An 18,789-nucleotide genomic window follows, 5' to 3' on the forward strand; every position below is an offset into this window, starting at 1 on the left:
TTGAATCCTTTCTCACTGTCAGTGAAGTACAGGTGGCAGGTGTCCATATCACAAATTCCATGTCAGACCACGCGTCACTAAATGCAGCACGTCTGTTTGATGCTCTGATGTCAAAGTGTATCATCAAATGGACTCAAACTGAGATCACTCTTGTACATTCAGGTTTAAGGCGAGCACAGAGAAACTTTTCTTTCTCAGCAGATTGAAACAAAACAGCCTTTTAGTGTCAGACTGCACAGTGAAGCACAAACATGACAACATCAGAAAACACAAAGTAACAAACCCCAAAACACTCAGTATGTGTGTATTATGATTTTTTTTTATTATGAGAGAAATATGCCTTTACATTGTTCATCACCCCGGTGGTGAGAATAAAACATAAATAAAACATTCTTACAAAATGTTGCAATAAATCACAAATCAAACAATTAATTTTTTACATTTGATTTGTTTTATACATAAATCATATTTACACATTTGCCCTTTTTTACATTGTTGAGAATGAAACGTCTGTGTACCATTTGTATAGTACAGACACTTCCTTCGTTTCAAAGCAGAGGTATAAAAGCTCTCCTCTCTCTCCTGAGGAGACGCTGGGTTCTACTCTAGTGCATTTTATCATTAAGATTTAAGGCTACGCAGGGTTCACCTGATGGACACACTCGTCTCTTACGGACAGGCTTATCATCATCGTTTTCCCGACTTGCGTCTGCTGATTGTCCCTTACAGAGACAGGTTTGTGGTTCTGTTGGTCGCTCCCTCCAACCTTTATCCCCCCCACATTAAAGCTGCTGCTGACTGGTTCCACTGAATAACCAATTACAGTCTCTGACAACTTATTTGTTTCTGCAGTCAATTACAAATGCCGTGGGGAAAATGTCACAGAGTGTGAGAGCCCACGCTCATCACATTATCTCTGTACGGCTATGACCTGCTGAGAAAAATATGTCAATTTCTCACAGCAGGGAGAACATAGGAAAAAAAAAAAGAAAAAAGGAGGAGATCATTTCATACTTTGTGGTTGTTATTGTGTGAGGGAGGGAATTTATTTAGTTATAGGTGCAGTGCTCCCTAGTGGTCAAAACACACCTAAAGCGACAGAGAAAAAAAAAAATCCCATTCCTCTCTGTTTCTTTGACAGGATTACACCAAAGCCATAAACAAAAGACATGAAGCAACTAATTGGCAGGCCCCGTAAGCCTCTTACAAGACACACTATAATAAACCAGCCTGGACATGAAGTCAAATCCTCAACACAGACGGGGAGTTAACAAACAAGCACTTAAACATGAGACAAAAGAGGCAGCAAGGAAGCAGTTCAGTGTCGCCGCTCTTCACGGGTTAAGGATCCTTCTTTAACTTCCTCTGTTTCTCCTTCCTACCTGTCCAGCAGGTAGTTGTGTGGCCCACAGTGTGGGCTTAGTGGATTTAAAACACAGGCATAAACATTAAGACAGATCACCTTGGAAACACTCCATAAAAGCTACCAGCCTCTTCTTTACTGCTGAACCGCAGCATCTTTTATCTACTAGAACACATTATCTCTCTTTGGATCATCGTTGCTGCCCCCGATTAAAAAAAAAATCCACTGAATACAAAGATCTCCTTGATTGATATCTCACACCGACAAAAATAATGTTTGAACATTTTAGGACCAAAGTGCTTAACAACACTGATGAGTGTTGATTAATGTAAAATGATCAGAGACTCAGGTCTAGTCATTAAAAAGGGACACATAACATGTTTTAGTTAATGTCCTTTCTCATTTTTCCTAACCAGCTGCTTTGTGCCTAAATTAACAGCCTCCATTTCCTAAAACCATCAGCCGTGTGCGTCTATCGAGTCTATTATCAGAAGTGAAAGACGGAGACAGAGAAAGTTGAACTCTTTAACAGACAGAAGCCATTAGTATGCTACCTGCAGAGTTACATGCAATTAAAAAACGAAGGAAAGCCCCGCTTGTCTGCGTTCAGATGAAAGATGAGGGCTGCATAAAAGCCCATTGACAGGCAGATAAAGCGAGGATCAAGCTAATATCCATCCAAGGCTCTAAAACACACTAAAGGATATGAATTGAGCCATTAGACACAGGGAGATATGTCTCAATCCGTTCATTACTGTTGAGCCTAAAAAATACACACGCTCATCTGAAGAGTTTCACTCCAAAATGGAGATATCCCTAATTCAAATAAATTAAAACCTCGTCAAGCAACGTGATTGATGGCTTGAAGTCATCGTCGAGGATTACTTCAGTTATCATGTGCCAGCTCCATTATGCTGACAAACTGGAGACAAAATTAGGGGATGCTATCACATCCGAGTACAGGAATGTCAGCCTGCGATTTCCTTTTATTGCAGAAGCATCTTGGAGTGAAACACTGGAACCAACACTAAAACAGCACTGGGCTTTCTGGATTAAGAAATGTTACTAGGACACATATTGCCTTCTGGGGCTTCAGTCTTCAATTAACTGTCAATGAATATGATTAAGAGTGAGGCGTTTGCAGTGCCACATGGAGCCTGCTGACTTTCATGTCTGTTTCTGAGTGGCATTTGGACACGGCTAGTACGTGCAGTTGAAGTCACATGGAAAAGGCCCTGCTTCTGTAAATTAACATAACAGCCTGCTGGTGTGGGGCTTGATGCCAGGATGGACTGTTGAAAAAAGTCGACCCTAACAGACAAGCAGACAGAGAGGCAGTGAAGCCTTGGTCGAGCTTGAGAGGCAATTCACTGTGAAATGCTTTCAGTGTGATACTGAGCTGTCAAAAAATGTCTGATTCTTCAAAATGAAGAAATTCTGACCATTTCTTTGGAAAAAGGAAAAAGGCTTTTTGGACAGAGAATACCCAAAAGTGCACAGCTAATCCACACCCCCTATTTTTATGTACTGCGAGTGTATGGATGAATGCCTAAACGCACACCATGACAGAATCCCTAAAATATTCTATTTTCCAAAAACTAAAAGCTGTGGACTCCAAACACAAGAAAATACATTTCTCAGCTTTTTCTTGCGTGTACTGTTAAATTGTTCTACGTTATGATATGGAAAATTCACTAAAAGCCTTTTCAAGGTGCCAAATAGCCTGGCAGTACACTGCAGTATCACATACTGTACAGTATGTAGAGGAATGTACTTGGCAGTAACACATTCCTCTGGGTGTCTGAACGGCAGGATGGGTTCAGGATGATGATGAAGAGGAGGATGAGGAGGAGGAGGACAGCCACTTCTCTCAGCAGAAGAAGATCTCTCCATCCAGAGAAGGCTCTGGGAGGTGCTGGGGGTCTGGAAGGAGGAGAGGAGAGGCATCAGTGTCACCGTCATTTTGATTTGTGATCTGTCGTGGGGAGATTTAGTGAGCAGCAGCACCAAGCTCCACACAGTACCATCAAGAATTGTCAAAAGCTGCCATGGTGAGCAGCTTAATATGCTGCATGTTAGCTCACTGCTCATATCACAGCCATCAGTTCACACCTACAAATGTATTTGTATTCTCATATGACTTTGTGCTTCTCATATCAAATACGTGTTATGCTTCTTCTACTGTGTCTCTCATTTTATTCAACGTGCTGCTGATCTGTAAACATAGGGAGACTGAACTCTTTGTAAAAACAGCTTTACAGCAAAATATACATGCAGCTGTGCAATATTACTTCATTTCATAAACTCCTGCTCATGCTGCGAGGGTGTTTAAGCTCCAACTCAAATGTAGGACAGCTGAATTATTTACTTTTCTGACTGGTTTAATATTGCAGCAAATCTAAGCTGTGTCTCAGACCCATATGATACCCTAAGCAGGTTGGATTATGTAGCGAGTTCAAACCCTTTTGGTTTGATTAATGCTGTTCTTACACAATGCAAAGTCAAAGGAGAAGCTCTAGAAACACCTCAGACAACAGATTCTACACCAGCAGCAACGTGATCAGACTATCATGTGTGCTGTTTAAAAAAGAAAACTGTTGTCAAGTGATTTATAATCTAAATTAACAGCAGTTAAATTATGATCTTTTAACGGCTGAAATGCTTTCCACGTGTGGTGATTATCTAACTACTACTTTACAAACTGTAAAATAAAAATATCCTGACAGCTGATGAAACTCAGGACTCAACCTGAGGATGGCTGCTGATCCTGATCGATCCTGTTTTCATGTCAGGGATAATGTACAATTACAAGCAATTAATGAAGTTAAAGCTGTTGTTACTTTTGCATAAATTTCTCTCTTGTGTTCTCTGTGATGTCTTTGGACCAATATCGGTGCTGAAATGTGGAAAAAGTCCTCCCAAAACCACTTCACATAACTCAAAGTTCTATTAATTGAATGTTGGTATTTGTTAATTTGACTACATGCAGTTCAGACTTGTGCTGCAGTTAAAGTGATTCAGGAATGTTCTCGGTCTGAATGAGTCAGACTACCATTGCGACATTTATGGAAAAATGAGCAGGCTGGTCATTTAGACACGAAGCCGGCACATTGACATTCTGTCAGATTAACAGAAATGAAAGAGGCTTAACAAATATCCATACCACTCACAGACCTAAATTAGCTCTTTTACATTTCTCTGTGTCTCCTTACAGGATACGCTCACAATTTTTCAGTGTTTTAAAACAATAGCTCGGCCCCCATATGAACACTGACAAAGGTTTTTCTTGCTGTAATCCTTCTGCCTGTGCATACTGGACCTCCTCATGCTCTTCCAAGGGAGATAAAATCCACAGTCCTCATTTAGTGCAAAAAAAAATGTATTCCAGTGTCTGCCAGAAGCATATATGAGGCTTCAGAAGTCTGATTTAGTTCAATCAAGAGGGTATCTCCTAAAATAACTTTTAGTCTAAAATTCCCTGTTTTCCGAGAGTGTGTTCGTACTGAGCAGCAGTGGAAGAATACTAACAAAAAGAGGGAATTTTGTACTAAAACAGGATAACTTTGGAAGATTTCCCCTTTGTTTGTGTAACTCAGACATGCTGAAGTTTCATGTTAGCTTCAGATAAAACTTGGAGTATATTTTTACACAAAGGGAACGAGTGTGGATTTTGTGCCACATCACTTACAAGCACAGGAGGAACAGTCTTGACAGAATTGTGAACCTCACCTTTATTTAATACAATAGAATTGTGAGTTTAACATGAGCAGTTCAGCAGAAATAAACTGTGGAAACATTTAAACCTTCCTGGGTCAAACATAAACTCTCATAGGTAATATTGTCATAATAATAAAGTTCTTTTGTCACTCATCAAAGTCAGAGCGAACAGCACTTATTTGGGCTGGTTGTTTGAAAATTTCCACTGGGAAATAGATGATCTACCCAGAATGCACTGTGGCACGAATCACAATGATAAAACCTTGAAGCTTTGCATGCAAACGGCTATAGAGCCGACGTATTCATTCTCCTCTTTCCATTATCCATCTAACCGCGCATCCACCCATCACATCTTCTTTTCAATACTAACCAAACATCGTGTGTCTGATCTGAAGCGTCCTTGACAAAAACACAAGCTCCAACTTGCTGACTCATTGTAGGACACTGAATAATTCAGCTAAATCCATGCAGTACCGCCTCTTCGCCGTTCTCTACCTGCTGACTGTGCGCTCCCTCCTTTGCCCTTCTTCTTCTTCTTCTCCTTCCCGTCTTTGCTCTTGTTCTTGGCCAGCTGCAGGAGGCTCTTTGAGATCTGGTTGTTGGCTTCGCTGCCCTTGAGGTTAGTGGAGGATGAGGTGAAGGGATTGAGGCCTTTCCCTTTGGCCTTGGTCCGCTGGGGCTGCTGTCTGGGCAGCGAGGAGGAGAGCTCCAGAGGGTCCAGCTCCAGAGAGTGAGAGCTGCCGGGGAACTCATCAGACGTAGAAGAGGGAGTCCTCTGGAAGGAAACGAAGGAGAGTAGACAGATGAACAGCTGCTGTCTACATCTGTGAGTGAATATGTATGAAAGGTGCATATTTTAACGTTTTAATGTTAATAAATGATGGGCATAACTGTTTCCAACAAAGTTCAATGCAAAGAAGAAAATGTAAAAATGTTTATGTACACACACACAGATTTTGGCATTAAAGCCTGGAAACATGACTCGGCTGTTTGGAGTGTGATGCAGCAGTGCTTGCTGGTTAATACATTGCCAAGAGCTTTTTTAATTTAACTTTCAAGAGGACCCAGGTTCAAGCCTTTGCTTTAAGCATCTATAAACATCCACGCTGCTGAAGTGTCATTGAGCGAGTTACCGAACCCCTCCCAGCTCACTAAGTGTTCCCCTGCAGCCGAGGGGGTGACAGAAGTGGCAGTTTTCCTGCAGGGATCAGCAGATCATGTCATCGGAATTTGTAAAACTTCCCTGCTTACCTCAGACACCCGGACCTCCTCCATCTTGTCGAGCTGTCGCTGCACAGCCTCCCTGTCCCTCTCCAGCTTCCTCTGGGCGTCTCTCAGCCTCTCCAGGTCTTTCTGGTACTCCTCCTTCCTGCTCTGCAGCTCTTGCTTCTCCTCCTCCAGCTCTCTGTGCTGCTTCAGCATCTCCTCCTCCTGCAGTGGTTGGGAGGCACATTGATTGATTTATTGAAAAGACACAAGTTGGAAACATGAGACATGCTTTTAGGACTGGTAGAAATGCGTCGTTTCAATAATTAATTCTCTCTTCATGCCAAAGAAACGTAGAATTGTAGATTTTGCAGAGGCTGGAAAAAGTTATTCTGTGTCTGCTCATATTTCTACTAGTAAACATTTACATTGGAGGAACTTTACTTGAGCATTTCCAATTTGCAACCATAGAGTTGTACTCACACAGTCAAAAGGATTTATTTTTTAAACTCAACTACATTAATTTGAAAACTTTAGTTACCTGTTGCTTTGCAGTCTTCGATTAATAATCAGTCAAAATTTGAAAAGATAAGATGTAAAAGGCCATAAGTAAAATTGAAAACATTAAGTCATGGAAGATGAAATACGATTGTGGTAATTTACAGCAGCTTCTCCTCCTGTTGTTCAGCCTCTCACAAGTCATAAGCAAATTCTACAGCAAAGTGCTAAGTTTAATCTAATCATAGAGTGAGGTCTTTTTATTACCACTGCAATGCTTTTGACACTGTAACTTTCATCTCAGTGAAACCAAAGACAGTTGTAGAATTTTTAGGGTTTTTCAGTCAAAGCTATATTTTTAAGGCAGCCTGCCATCACTAATAGCACTGCAGGAAACTCTGACTGTCTTGCACAACTACACATTGTAATTTGTCAGGTAAAGCACTGCACACAGTGAATTACTCCAGTATGAATCCATCCCACTATTGAGAAAAATGGCAGGGGTAACATTAAAAATTACAGCCGCCAAGAAACATATTAATAATAAACAGACCTAGTAGAAGATGATGCATAGCTACCTGTACGTGCACCAGGGCCTCTCTTTCGGTGAGGTGCTGTTCCCTGAGCTCCCACGCCTTCTCCCTTCTCCTCTTCTCCTCAGCATGAGCTGCCTGTTGTCTCTGCAGGGATGCCAGCTCCTGCCGCTGCTTCTCCAGGCTGCGCTGCTTCTCCTGCTCAATCAGCGAGCTGGGCCGCGAGGACGGCCGCGATAAAGACGTGCAAGAGGAGGAGCGCTCGCTCAGGGCCTGCCGCTGGTCCTCTATGAAACTGTCCTGCTGGACCACCACCGCCTGGGTCGGACAGAGCCAGAGATATTAGGACGGACACCTCTCTCGGTGCTGTCACATTTGGCTCTTCAAGATATTATTATCCCTGTCTATATGGCTGTGTTCACACTGTACCACAGATGACCTCAATTCAGATTTTTTTTTCTTCTTGCTTCACACATGAAGACAGACGTTCAAATTTACATTGACAGCAATCGCTTCACAGAGTTGCATCATCTCAATTCTGATCTGGAGGGCATGCATGCACTGTAATGCCCTGTATGGAAATCATCGTACCTGCAGCGTGCTGAGCAGGAGGTGCAGGTTGGAGACACTGTGGAGGACCTGCTGTTGGAAAAGAGACAACACTGAGTATCATACAACATCGAAACATCCTGCTGTGCTCTTGTAATATGGGAGAAAAATCCATTGCACGAGGAAAACGGTTTTATGTTGCCTTGCTTATTGCTGCACTCGACTTTGCTTGTTCAAACACACCATTAATGGTAAAAGTGCTTCATGTAATGGGAATTTACCACACAACTTTTAGATAAATCCAACACTGACTTGAGTTAAGAGAGATGGGACCTTTTCTCTTTGCAAACACTGATAGAGGGACAGGGACACTGACCTTTTGTTTGCCACTAGTGTTTACTAGGACATAAAAATGATCCAAATAATGTTACTGGGAACTCCATAAAAAGCTTTTATGAGACAGCACATCAGGAGATAGTGTTGTGGCATCCCACAGAAATACAGAGAGGCTGTCTGTACGACAACAAATACCGAAAAATAAATGATCAGACTGCACAGCTGCAGGACTTCTACCTTCGTTGACTTAACACCGTCGCCAAACATTCTGAGAACTTGAAGCCATTTTTTACGTATCTGCTTTTCAAGTGTTTTGGAAAATATATATGCGAAATGGAGGCATTTAGTGAAATATCCACAACTAGTGGATGGATTGTCATGGTATTTGGTCGAGATTTGGTCCATGAGCATTTGGTCCATGCGGCTCAACTACTAGATTAGATTGGCACTGCATTGCTTACAGATACAGTATTACTGGCTTCCTTAGAATGAATTATAATAACGTTGGTGATTCTCAGATTCTTCCCGTAGCATTATTATGAGGTCAAAATTTGAATTTTCACACTGCTTTGCTTTATGACAAAATGCTTTATTTCCATCTGCCTCAGTGGTTCTGTGTGTTTTGTGCAAATTAGCAAACATTAGCATGTTAAAACGCTAAACTCAGATGAAGCCCTGGTCTGCCAAACAACAATTGTAATTAGGGTGTTAACTTGCTAAAGCCTGAATTAAGTAAATACAGTTTCACATAGCTGCCAGTGTGGCCGTTGTCTCGCATTCACTGTTCAAAGTGTTCTTTAAAATATGTGTGACATAAAGGATGCAGTCTGCAATACTAGAAAAATGTTGTTGATGGTTAGTTAGTAATGATATTTAGACAGCTAGCATGTTCCCGATTTACAATCCGTCTCCCTTCCACCCTATCTCCCCCCTCTCACCCTGTCCTGTGCACGAACATGAACAGAGCACACTGGGAGAGTGTAGTGTGGATCGGTTTGAGCCACTTAGTTTGCTTCCCATTTACAGAGCCAGGACTGTGTAAAAACACTTTTGAGCATTTTGAGCAAAGAATTCTAAGACACGTTCTGGACATATGAGACTTTCATTAATTTGGTAAGAAGGGGAACAATATGAGACCTTTAAAGACTATATTTTTCTTTCTTGGTAACTAATACTGCTGCTGTGTTTGAACTGCTTGGGATTCTTGCTCACTTTCATCTTAATTTTAGTTTAAAATTCATCTTACAGCTTCTCTTGTCTTCATTAAATGGCTTCTTCCTCTTACAGTTTACTTTGCCACATGTGTTTTGGCTGTCAGCTGGAGTCATTCTGCTTTTTATTGCTTGGTTTAGTGTTGCATAATGCTACAAACATGGAATGGTACCACTCCATCATCTGTGGTTTTACTGCTGTTTCAGCTAATGAACTGATTAATGCCAAAAACAATGATGTTGACAAAGAGTTTTGACAGTTTCCATGTAAACAGCAGCTCTAATTGAGTTAGTGACAGGAAGTCGGTGTTACCTCACTGTTCTTCTTCAGCAGCAGCAGCAGGTTGGCGTTTCCTCCCTGCACACAAACATGAGCACACAGTAAGTAAGCAAGAACATGGTGATGCTCTCACATGCACACATCTGCTGGTGGGTCTTTTCCTGTATACTGTATGTGTACATCGGTCCATATACTGTGATTTGCTGCGTGAATGTGATTAAAGCTGCACATGTGGGTGTGCTGCAAAATCTAATTGTATCCGGCTATGATTATGTATGAGTCATACAGTAATACAGCACCCTGGCAGCTTTTTTAAAATTAAGATGAGTTGAACATCTCTAAAAATGTATTTTCCATTTACAAAGAGGAACACAAACGAAAGTGAATACAATAGGAAATGGAACGGTTGAATTAACGGCATTGTATTTTTAATGATGACTCTGACTTCTACACAGCCTTCTTCTTTTACTGCTGAACTGTCTCTGAACTTTGGCTCCGTGCCCAGGATAAAATGTTCAGAAAAAATCAAATGCTTCCCTTTTGTTTTGTTCAGGGAGCAGGATTTACAAGGAATGTCCTGGAGACTAGTTTGCTCAGGGACCAAAAAGCTGCTTTTGTTAAACCACACATTACAGTAGCTTGGCTCTGCTAAAACATTCACGAAACAATTACGTGCAGTCCAGCTGCTGGATGTATGCAGGATAACTGACTACAAAGGCTAGCGTACGGTGCAGAGATATAATAGCAGCACCTAAAGGCGGTCCATTCATTTTCATCCACTATTGAATTCTTACACAACGGATGGTCGCCATTAGCAACGGGACCTGGCAGGAAGAGTCAAGAGGCTAATTCACTGGAGGGAGAGAAGCATCTAAATTCATCTTAATGGTATTGTTAATGTTGGAGGACAAATACACCCCCACACATGCCCTCAGGTTCTATCTGCGACGTCGGGGCATAACAGCTTCAGAGTTACGAATAATTGGCTGCTGAGATACCAACCTTCTTTAAAACACTGTCAGACTCTGTCCTGCGCAAATCTCCTGCCATATCCTCGCTCTCGTCTCTGTCTCCACCTGACAAAAAGGGAAACCACAAGAGAAAAGATGAATCAGTCAGCGAAGAATACACATTGAAGAACAGGTGTGGTGCAAAACTCTATGAGAACAGGGGCACAATGCACAAATGGTGATCTTACATGCAGAAACTATGCCTTAAAGATAAAATAAATATGTATGTCTGGTGAAAAAAATGAATGTTTTATTTGATGTTGCAGTTCTTTATGTAAGTGAATGTGAAATAATGTAGTGATGATTAACAATGTGTATCAACCTCAGCCTGAAGCTGGTCATATCAGATCAACACCCACCTGCATGGACTAAAATCTATCATGTTTTCACAAATACTGTTTTTTTTTGTTGTTGTTTTTTTACCCTCTTTATTTTATGGAAAGGGGAAAACTGTAAAAATTACATCTGAAGATTTATTTCTGACAGGCCTTACAGGCATTTTGTGTTTACTAGTAAAAAAAATGTGCACGCTGATTATAGTGAATATCTATGTTTATCACAAACAGACATGATACAGATAATCCTGGGTGGCTCATGCTTTTTATACTAAGTGCTCTTCCTCGGTGGCTATCATCTCCTTGGGTGAGAAAAAGCATGTGAATCTATCACATACAATGATCCTATTCATGGAAAAAAAAAAAACATTTGGTTGCTCTACAGTGGAAAGAACAGACTTACAGATAAGATCGGAGAACGACTCAGACACACAAGCTTTCTGCCAGTCAGTAGACAGACAGTGAACTTGTTTTGATGTTTTTGACACGTGATGCTGTGATTATCAGCCGATTGATTTCATCATCAGGTGTCTCTGATGTTACAGTCAGATGATTCATTGTCATGTTAGAAACTGTTGGTTCTTAGATGGAAGATATTTAAAATATTAGAGAGCATAGCCAACTGTTTACAATGACCATTTATGTTAATGTCGCTGTTAAAGTGCTATTATGAGTTATGTTTTCAGTACCATTACATAAACATTACCCAGCCAGATTTTATTAAATGTGGTGGAAAGGATGACCATGGGAAGAATTGATAACATTTTGGTGCGGATCTGGATCAATTTTTTTTTTTAATTGCAGGATAGGCTATTGAACTTGTTCAGGCCTGTGCTCTTCAAGCGAAATTCTGGTTTACACTTTGACTTCCTTTGTATTTTATTTCCTCCCCACTCACACAAATTCTTTAAAAGTCTACATGTAATCTAAAACGTGAATGCAATTAAACTGATCCTAATATCACAGACACAGCCACACATTTTGTCTAACTGCTATAATGTCTTGACAGTCTGTAGTGTTTACATTTGTTATGTTTACGTACTGAATCAAATAAAGGCTAAAATACAGTTGTGAAAGACAACACACTGATAAAGGTGTCATTGTTTTGCATCAGTTCTCCAGGTACTGTTATGGATGTAAAGATCTGGAACTTTTATGGCTCAATATCTGCCGCACTTTCAGCTTGCAAGCCAACAGTTCAGAGGTATCGCCCCAGGCCACATTTCCCCCAGGAAGCTTCAGCTCTGCTGTCCAAGCCCCCGTCTAAAATGTTTTATCTAACTGCACTGAACAGGAGCATTGTGGGAAGTGCTGAGTGTGGTGCCTGCTGTTAAGGGACCACCAAAAATCTGTTTTAAGATGAAAAATGAAATATTTTACTTTTAACACTGTTCTGGGCTTTCAGCAGTGTCAGCACACATTTGCAGTCCAGTCACTGAGTCAATGCAGTTATCTGGACAAGCAGGTGGGGGTTCAGCATGTTTCACTGTTACAGGCTAACCACCAGACTGGATTGCACAATCTTTCTGTGAGAAACGACATCAGCACACATCCAGAGCAACAGACTTACTCTTACTGCTATGCATCTGGTGACTGTCGAAGCCTCCGAAGGTTTCGGCCCGACGGGGCAAACACACCGGCCCTGCCCCTCCTCCCTCCTGGACGCTGGCCATCGCCCCTCCCAGGCTGCCGTTCACCAGCGCCTGTAGCGTCTCCACTGTCATGCACACACAAACAAACACACACAAGCAAACATCAATGTTGAGGTCAGTAAGTGAATTATCTCTGCTAACTGTGTTACAGTTCAGCTCTGCATGAATCCTAGCAGGCACTTCTGCTTTCAACCTGGTACTGGCTCCTGTTGCTAAGCAACTATTGACAACCTGTTTGAACCAAAGGAGCTCTTTGGTTACTAAAAGCTTAACTATCGTTGCAATCTGAAATTCATATAAACTCTGGGAAGACGGACATGTTGCAATAAGCATATGGTGTACACTGTAGACGCAGCACTGTGACCTTTCCGGTGAAAATCAGGCGAATCCAAGCTGCTGCTGGGGGATGCAAACTCACAATAAAACACAATAACCTCAGGAGGAGAAATTACATTACTGCTGCCAATTCACATATCAAATAAGGACAATTACTGCTCCAGGCTTTAGGAGGAAGAGGTGAAAAAGACATTCTGTAGAAGTGTAGCTAAACATTTGCTGCTAGTTTCAAAAGTGAAAATCATTAAAGAAGTTCTTCTTCACACATCTATTCTCCATGAGAGCTGCAGACTACTTCTCTCTCAATTGTCACATAGTTACCAAACCTGTAAACTGCAAAACAAATCCTTGGTATTTTTAACCAATTTTGTCTTTTTGTGGGACACTCTTGGCCTGCAGATGTACTTAAAAATCAGGGAGAGCTATAAAAGACTTCCTCACATAGCTCACAGCTCTGACCACTACAGTAACTCAACTCTTTCACAAGGAAACACCTGCTGCCTGTCAGGAGACTGTAATTTTATTGTTGCACATTTTTTTAAAAGGAAAGCAAATAAGTCAATGTTTCCGCTACTAATTATATTGTTGTCTGGACAATAATTACGACTACAACAAATCAAACTGTCCTGGAAACAAGTGACATTAGGTTTTCCTTCAGAATACTTTTTTGTCACACACAACCTTGAAACACTTGCAATGTGTGCAAAACTTTTATTTTTCAGTCTTTCAAAAATGTTTCCAGACCCAGTTGTTTAAATTTAAAGTCATCTTAATGGGCAGAGAATGCAGTGTGCTTCGCTGTCTTTCTCCACATTTCCTTTCTCTTTGTCACAACATACAGTAGCTCTCTCAGTTCACTTCTTAGCTCATACTTCTTTCTTCTCATGCACATTTGATGAACAGGGCTGCCAAGCAAACTGGAATAAAATCCCAAAACACACCCTGACTTCCTTTAATGTTTTCTATACACTTTTTTAAAATCATCCCATAACACAAACACTCTTTCTTAAACTTCCGCTCTCTGAAGCTCTGTTGAGATCTAACTACCAAGCCAATTAGTTTTGAAACAGAGTATACTTCCATCTGAAAGATCTGAATGAAGAAAGAGGTTTTCTTGCCATACAATTCAGATCTGTGTCATGCAAAATTGATTAGTAGTGTAGGGCGTCCAATTTTTGTTTTGGATCAAGGATTAGTGACCATGAATCCCTCCAGATGGTTGCCAAAGTAGAGCCTATTCACATGCCGACTCAAAAATGAGTGGTAGGGAAAATTTATGCAAATTGCATTGTAAACTGTAGATGAAGCTGGCTGAAACCGCCAACATGTGCCAGTAAAACTGTGTCCAGATGCAAGTATTTCTTTACAAACAATAGGGCTTTTTCACAGCAACATTTTTGACTTGTCACACCATAAAAACCACAAGTCTAATTAATGATATGAATCAGCTACACAGTATGGGTGCTTCAGTTTTGCTATTTTGCTTTGCGGCTCGCTGGCAAAGCTTAGTTGGACACTTGATATGGAATGGAGCCATCATTAATTTCATTTGCAACAAGTGAGTGTTTTTCCACTGTGACAAGTCGTAGTTTCCCCTGTGAGAAAAAAACTATCGCACAAAAAACCTGCTAAATCTGCTGTATTGATGGTGGTGGTGGTTTAATTTAATACATGCAAAAGATTATGCCATCGATCCCTCATGTGAAGCCCGTTGTGAATTGCTATGCACACTACTAACAGATAGTGGTCATGCTATCAGCGGTAACTACTGATGAATTTGCCGGAAGAAACTGCAAACTGGTCTGTTACTGTTATCTGTAACTACCGATGGGAAAAAAAAAAAAAAGTCCTATTTCTCGCTCTCTTCTCTGTTCTGAGGTACAACCATACAACTCATGAGGTTTTTGAGCTTTCTTTGGTATCAGAGTAGTCCAGGGAGTTGTCTGTATATCAAAACAGGAACTATTGTACGCTGGTTAATTCTACACACTTTTAATGGTGCCAATCTGAAAAATATCTAGAAAATGTGGTTTAAGGTGCACTTCCTGTTTACGAGGGGGTTGAGGAACGTGGGGTTTGGAGCCAGGTGTAAAAATGACGCCCTAACATGCTGCTATGTTATTTCATGCTTCCTTGCAAGAATGAAAACATCATTACATGCCAACAATGTGTCTACAACCACAGCAGGAACTTCATACAGCATGTGGGTGGCAAAGCATGTGTGACATTTCTGCAAGCTGACAACATTGACATTGCGTATTTGTTAATTTTGAAAACCTTGTGTGTTCATGTTAAATGTTTCAATCATAATTTACCATGATATGCATGAATGGAAACTGAGAAAAGGTGCTGTCTGCCTCACTCTAGCTTCAGTCCATTCTGTATTATTGCTATGAACACTCAATGAACCCTGCGTCTACAGCGTTGTAGTATTGTAACCCCGTCTCTTCCTCTGTTTTACCTTCCTGCAGGGCATCTTTCATGATGGACGCCCCCCTGGGTGGCTCCAGGCTGCAGGCTGACCGAAAGAAAGGCTCGACCTGCCGGCAGGCCTCTTCACCTGCGTTCAAGCCCTCCCACATCCCTCTGAAGAGCCGCACCTTCTCCTCCAGCAGAGACATGATCTCTGTATCCTTCTGCCGCAACATATCTGACCAGCAGAGACAGACACACAGGAAGACAGGCAGACAGTGAGGAAAACATTTTGTGGCATTTGGAGCAAATGCATGTCTGCTTTCTTTCACACAAACACAATGAACGTGCTTCTCTCACCTCTCATCTCTTTGGCTTTAGTCTCCAGTTGTCTCTTGTCATCTTCTGTCTCACTGGGAATCCCTTCATCCTCATCCTTCTCCCTGTCCAATCAGGGAATAAACAAAAATAATGTACTACATCTAGCAAACAACAATTAAACTGATTAATCAATTAACTAATCAACAAAAAGCAATCACCACAGACGTTGATATTAGAAAAAATATTGCAAGTCATTTATCAAGCACAAATGCAGAACATCTGTGGGTTTTGGCTTGTGTAAATATTGTGTAAATGTAAATGAGAACTGCTTTCTCTATAAATTGAGAATTTGGAACCTTTGTATTGTAAGTCAGACGAAAAACAATCGATTTGAAAATGTCAGCTTAGGCTCTGGGATATTTTGAACTATTTTCACCATCTTCTGGCATTTTTCAGACATACAGACTTCTCTAAAAAGAAAAGACTAATGAAAACAATGATTAGCCTTAGTCCTATCTACAAACAACCACTATGTGTAACAATACTACCACAGGACAACAGACAACCCTGGGAGTATGTGATGTTTTTTGGTAGAGAAGACAGCCAGACCATCACTTTTGTTTTTATCTCTATTCCTGCCAATAGCTTGATCTCAATTTTGTGTTTTGACAGAAGTCAGACAGGGAGGGAGCGAGACAGAGTGCTAAATCTCTCTCCTTCCCGCTGGCTGCATTCGAATAATCCTCTGCTTATAGTGAGCTGCCCTTGAAGCCAATCCAGCATTAGACTGTCCCTGAGTACATCCCATCCCCAGGTAGAGTAGTGCTAATCCCCCTGACAGCACAGTTCTCTGTCACAACTTCCCGTATATTACTATCTAGAGAGCTGGGCTGGGTCTAACTCCTGGTTTACAACACAGATACACCGTAGGTAAACTCTAAGAGGCCAGCCTGAGAGTAAAGCACCGTGAAGACTGAGTTTGTTTGGCAGCAGAGCTTACAGGTTAGAGAAAATGGGGAAGATTAGGTCAGAGTGGAAGTTTGGGCTTACATGCTGGAGTAAAAGTTTGAATACAAAATTTTAAAATACTCCTCTGGGAACTGAAAGCCCTAAAGCTTATAAATATTAGCATATTTATCCCACAAATGTATTAAAGCAGAAACACTAAAATGCGCACACAAATGAACGTCACTTACATGGACTGCATGGCTTCCTGGATGAGCTGCATCCAGGTGTTGCGTTCGTCCCTCGAGCTGGCCAGAACCTCCATCATCTCCGGCTTCTCTATGCCTGCCGTGATGAGGAAGAGGCCACGCTCTTCGTTAGCGACCTCCCTGACGATCAGCTTCTGGAGGGAGATGACCGTGGAGCGCTGGTCCTATAGCGAGAGAGGGGTGAGGAAGAAGGGGAGGGTTGGATAGAGGCGACATGGGAGGAGGATTGGAAAAGAAAAAAAAACAATTGATGACAGTGGGAGGGTTGAGAGGGAAGAAAGGGGGGAGGAGGGAAGACATGAGGAGAGGATGAGAAAGGCAGGAAGAATGGTGGGTTGAAAAGCAGAAGAAAAGGAGGGGTGAGGGAGCAGGAAGATAATTATGGGAGGAAAGGAAAGACAGAAACAAGTGCAGTGAACATAAAGGGACAGACAGAAGGAAGGTCAGTATGAGAGGAAGGTTTATAGAATGAGTGAGGAGGTGGGTGAGAGAATAAAGACAAACTGAGATTCTGATTCAATGTTATCACGTCAGTCAGCCGATTTAAAGAGAACTCTGCATCCTTCAGGCTGCCAACACTGTGCAGCACATGTTAGTACACTAACACCACAAACTGCTTTTTATTTCTGCTTTATCCACTAAAAGTCTAAAGTTGTAACCACATTTTTCCTGCAACCACTTGTTGCTTTAAGAATAGGCTTTTCATGTTTGTCTTCCTAGTGTGACTTCACTGTAAACAACTGGAACAAAATCCAAAGCCCCTGTTCTGAAGTTCAAATTACATCAACTGGGTGTCTTGTAAGAGTGTTTTTCTGGTCAGAAGTGTTTGTTTTTACCTTTACCCAACTGCGGTTCAGTAAGGGAATACTATTTGTGGAAACAGAATAGTTGAATTTGCACTAAAAAAACAGAAGAAAGAGAATGCTCCGTGTCTAGTATAAAGAAGACAGAAATATTACAGAGACCAAGTATTCTTGCATGTAATAGATGAGTGTTGTTAGAATCCATATCTATCCATCAAAATGATGGATTCATCTCTTGCCTAAAATCCACTGTCATTTTAGCTTTACAAGAAAATGTTCTACCAGGTGATGGTGATCTATGACCTTGCTGCTTCTAGCTGCATGCAGTAATCCACAGAACTGAAGACTATTCTCCCCAAAACACAAGCCTGTTCACATCCATTTAGAACCACATGTTATTCCCCTTTTCAGTGTCAACAGCCCCAACTCAAACATGCCAAGCCTTTTTTTCCCCTGATGGATGTGATTATTATGCCACAGGCCTGCCTCTGTTTTCGTTCCCCGTGATGCGAGTGTGTGACTGCGAGAGAGCGTGCCATGCCATCAAACTGTGAGTCCTGTAAACATGGAAAAAACGACTCAAACCTATATGATTTATCACAGCTGGGTTCGAAGCCCAGGGCCAGATCTGCTTTATTAGGTGCAGTGAGTGTGTTAGCTAGAGGCAGGCATTATTGCATTGTTGCACAATGGGAAAGCTAAGCAGGGCAGCTAATGCTAACAGCAACAACAGTGGGAGAGGAAAATATGACAACATCATCTCTGGTAGCGCTTTTAAGATGTTTATTACGGGAGGAAAGGAGAAAGAGAGAGTTAAGAAAGACATATAGAGATGGGGGAAGGGAGAGCGAGTGCTGACAGTGAGAACCTACCAGCATGGCAAACACATATTTCTGGTCTTTTTCTTGGAGGAAGACGAAGACATCTGATAGGAGCAGAGCATGGACGTCTGCAAAACCCCCAGAAGAAAGAGTTGTTTTGATAAGTAGGTAAGGTTCAAATACATGAACATA

General features: G+C 41.4%; 1 protein-coding gene across 5 annotated transcripts in view; it reads right to left on the bottom strand.

Moving 5' to 3' along the window:
* Positions 1–299: 299 nt before the first annotated feature.
* akap13 (A-kinase anchoring protein 13) overlaps positions 300–18,789 on the bottom strand; it is a 108,455-nt gene continuing 89,965 nt past the window's right edge. For 4 of the 5 annotated variants that reach the window (XM_008284868.1, XM_008284865.1, XM_008284866.1 and 1 more), the window contains 12 exons: positions 18,649–18,725; positions 16,956–17,137; positions 15,799–15,881; positions 15,488–15,676; positions 12,609–12,755; positions 10,696–10,769; positions 9,727–9,771; positions 7,909–7,959; positions 7,363–7,635; positions 6,332–6,511; positions 5,576–5,855; positions 300–3,286 (listed from right to left, as the gene is read on the bottom strand). In XM_008284868.1, coding sequence (XP_008283090.1) covers positions 3,234–3,286; positions 5,576–5,855; positions 6,332–6,511; positions 7,363–7,635; positions 7,909–7,959; positions 9,727–9,771; positions 10,696–10,769; positions 12,609–12,755; positions 15,488–15,676; positions 15,799–15,881; positions 16,956–17,137; positions 18,649–18,725 — 1,634 coding nt within the window. In that variant the 3' untranslated portion in view covers positions 300–3,233. The remainder of the gene's footprint in view (positions 3,287–5,575; positions 5,856–6,331; positions 6,512–7,362; positions 7,636–7,908; positions 7,960–9,726; positions 9,772–10,695; positions 10,770–12,608; positions 12,756–15,487; positions 15,677–15,798; positions 15,882–16,955; positions 17,138–18,648; positions 18,726–18,789) is intronic. The other variant, XM_008284867.1, reaches the window with a different exon arrangement.

This window comes from Stegastes partitus, unplaced genomic scaffold (assembly GCF_000690725.1).
Source record: "Stegastes partitus isolate 25-593 unplaced genomic scaffold, Stegastes_partitus-1.0.2 Scaffold377, whole genome shotgun sequence".
Taxonomy (NCBI): Eukaryota; Metazoa; Chordata; class Actinopteri; family Pomacentridae; genus Stegastes; species Stegastes partitus.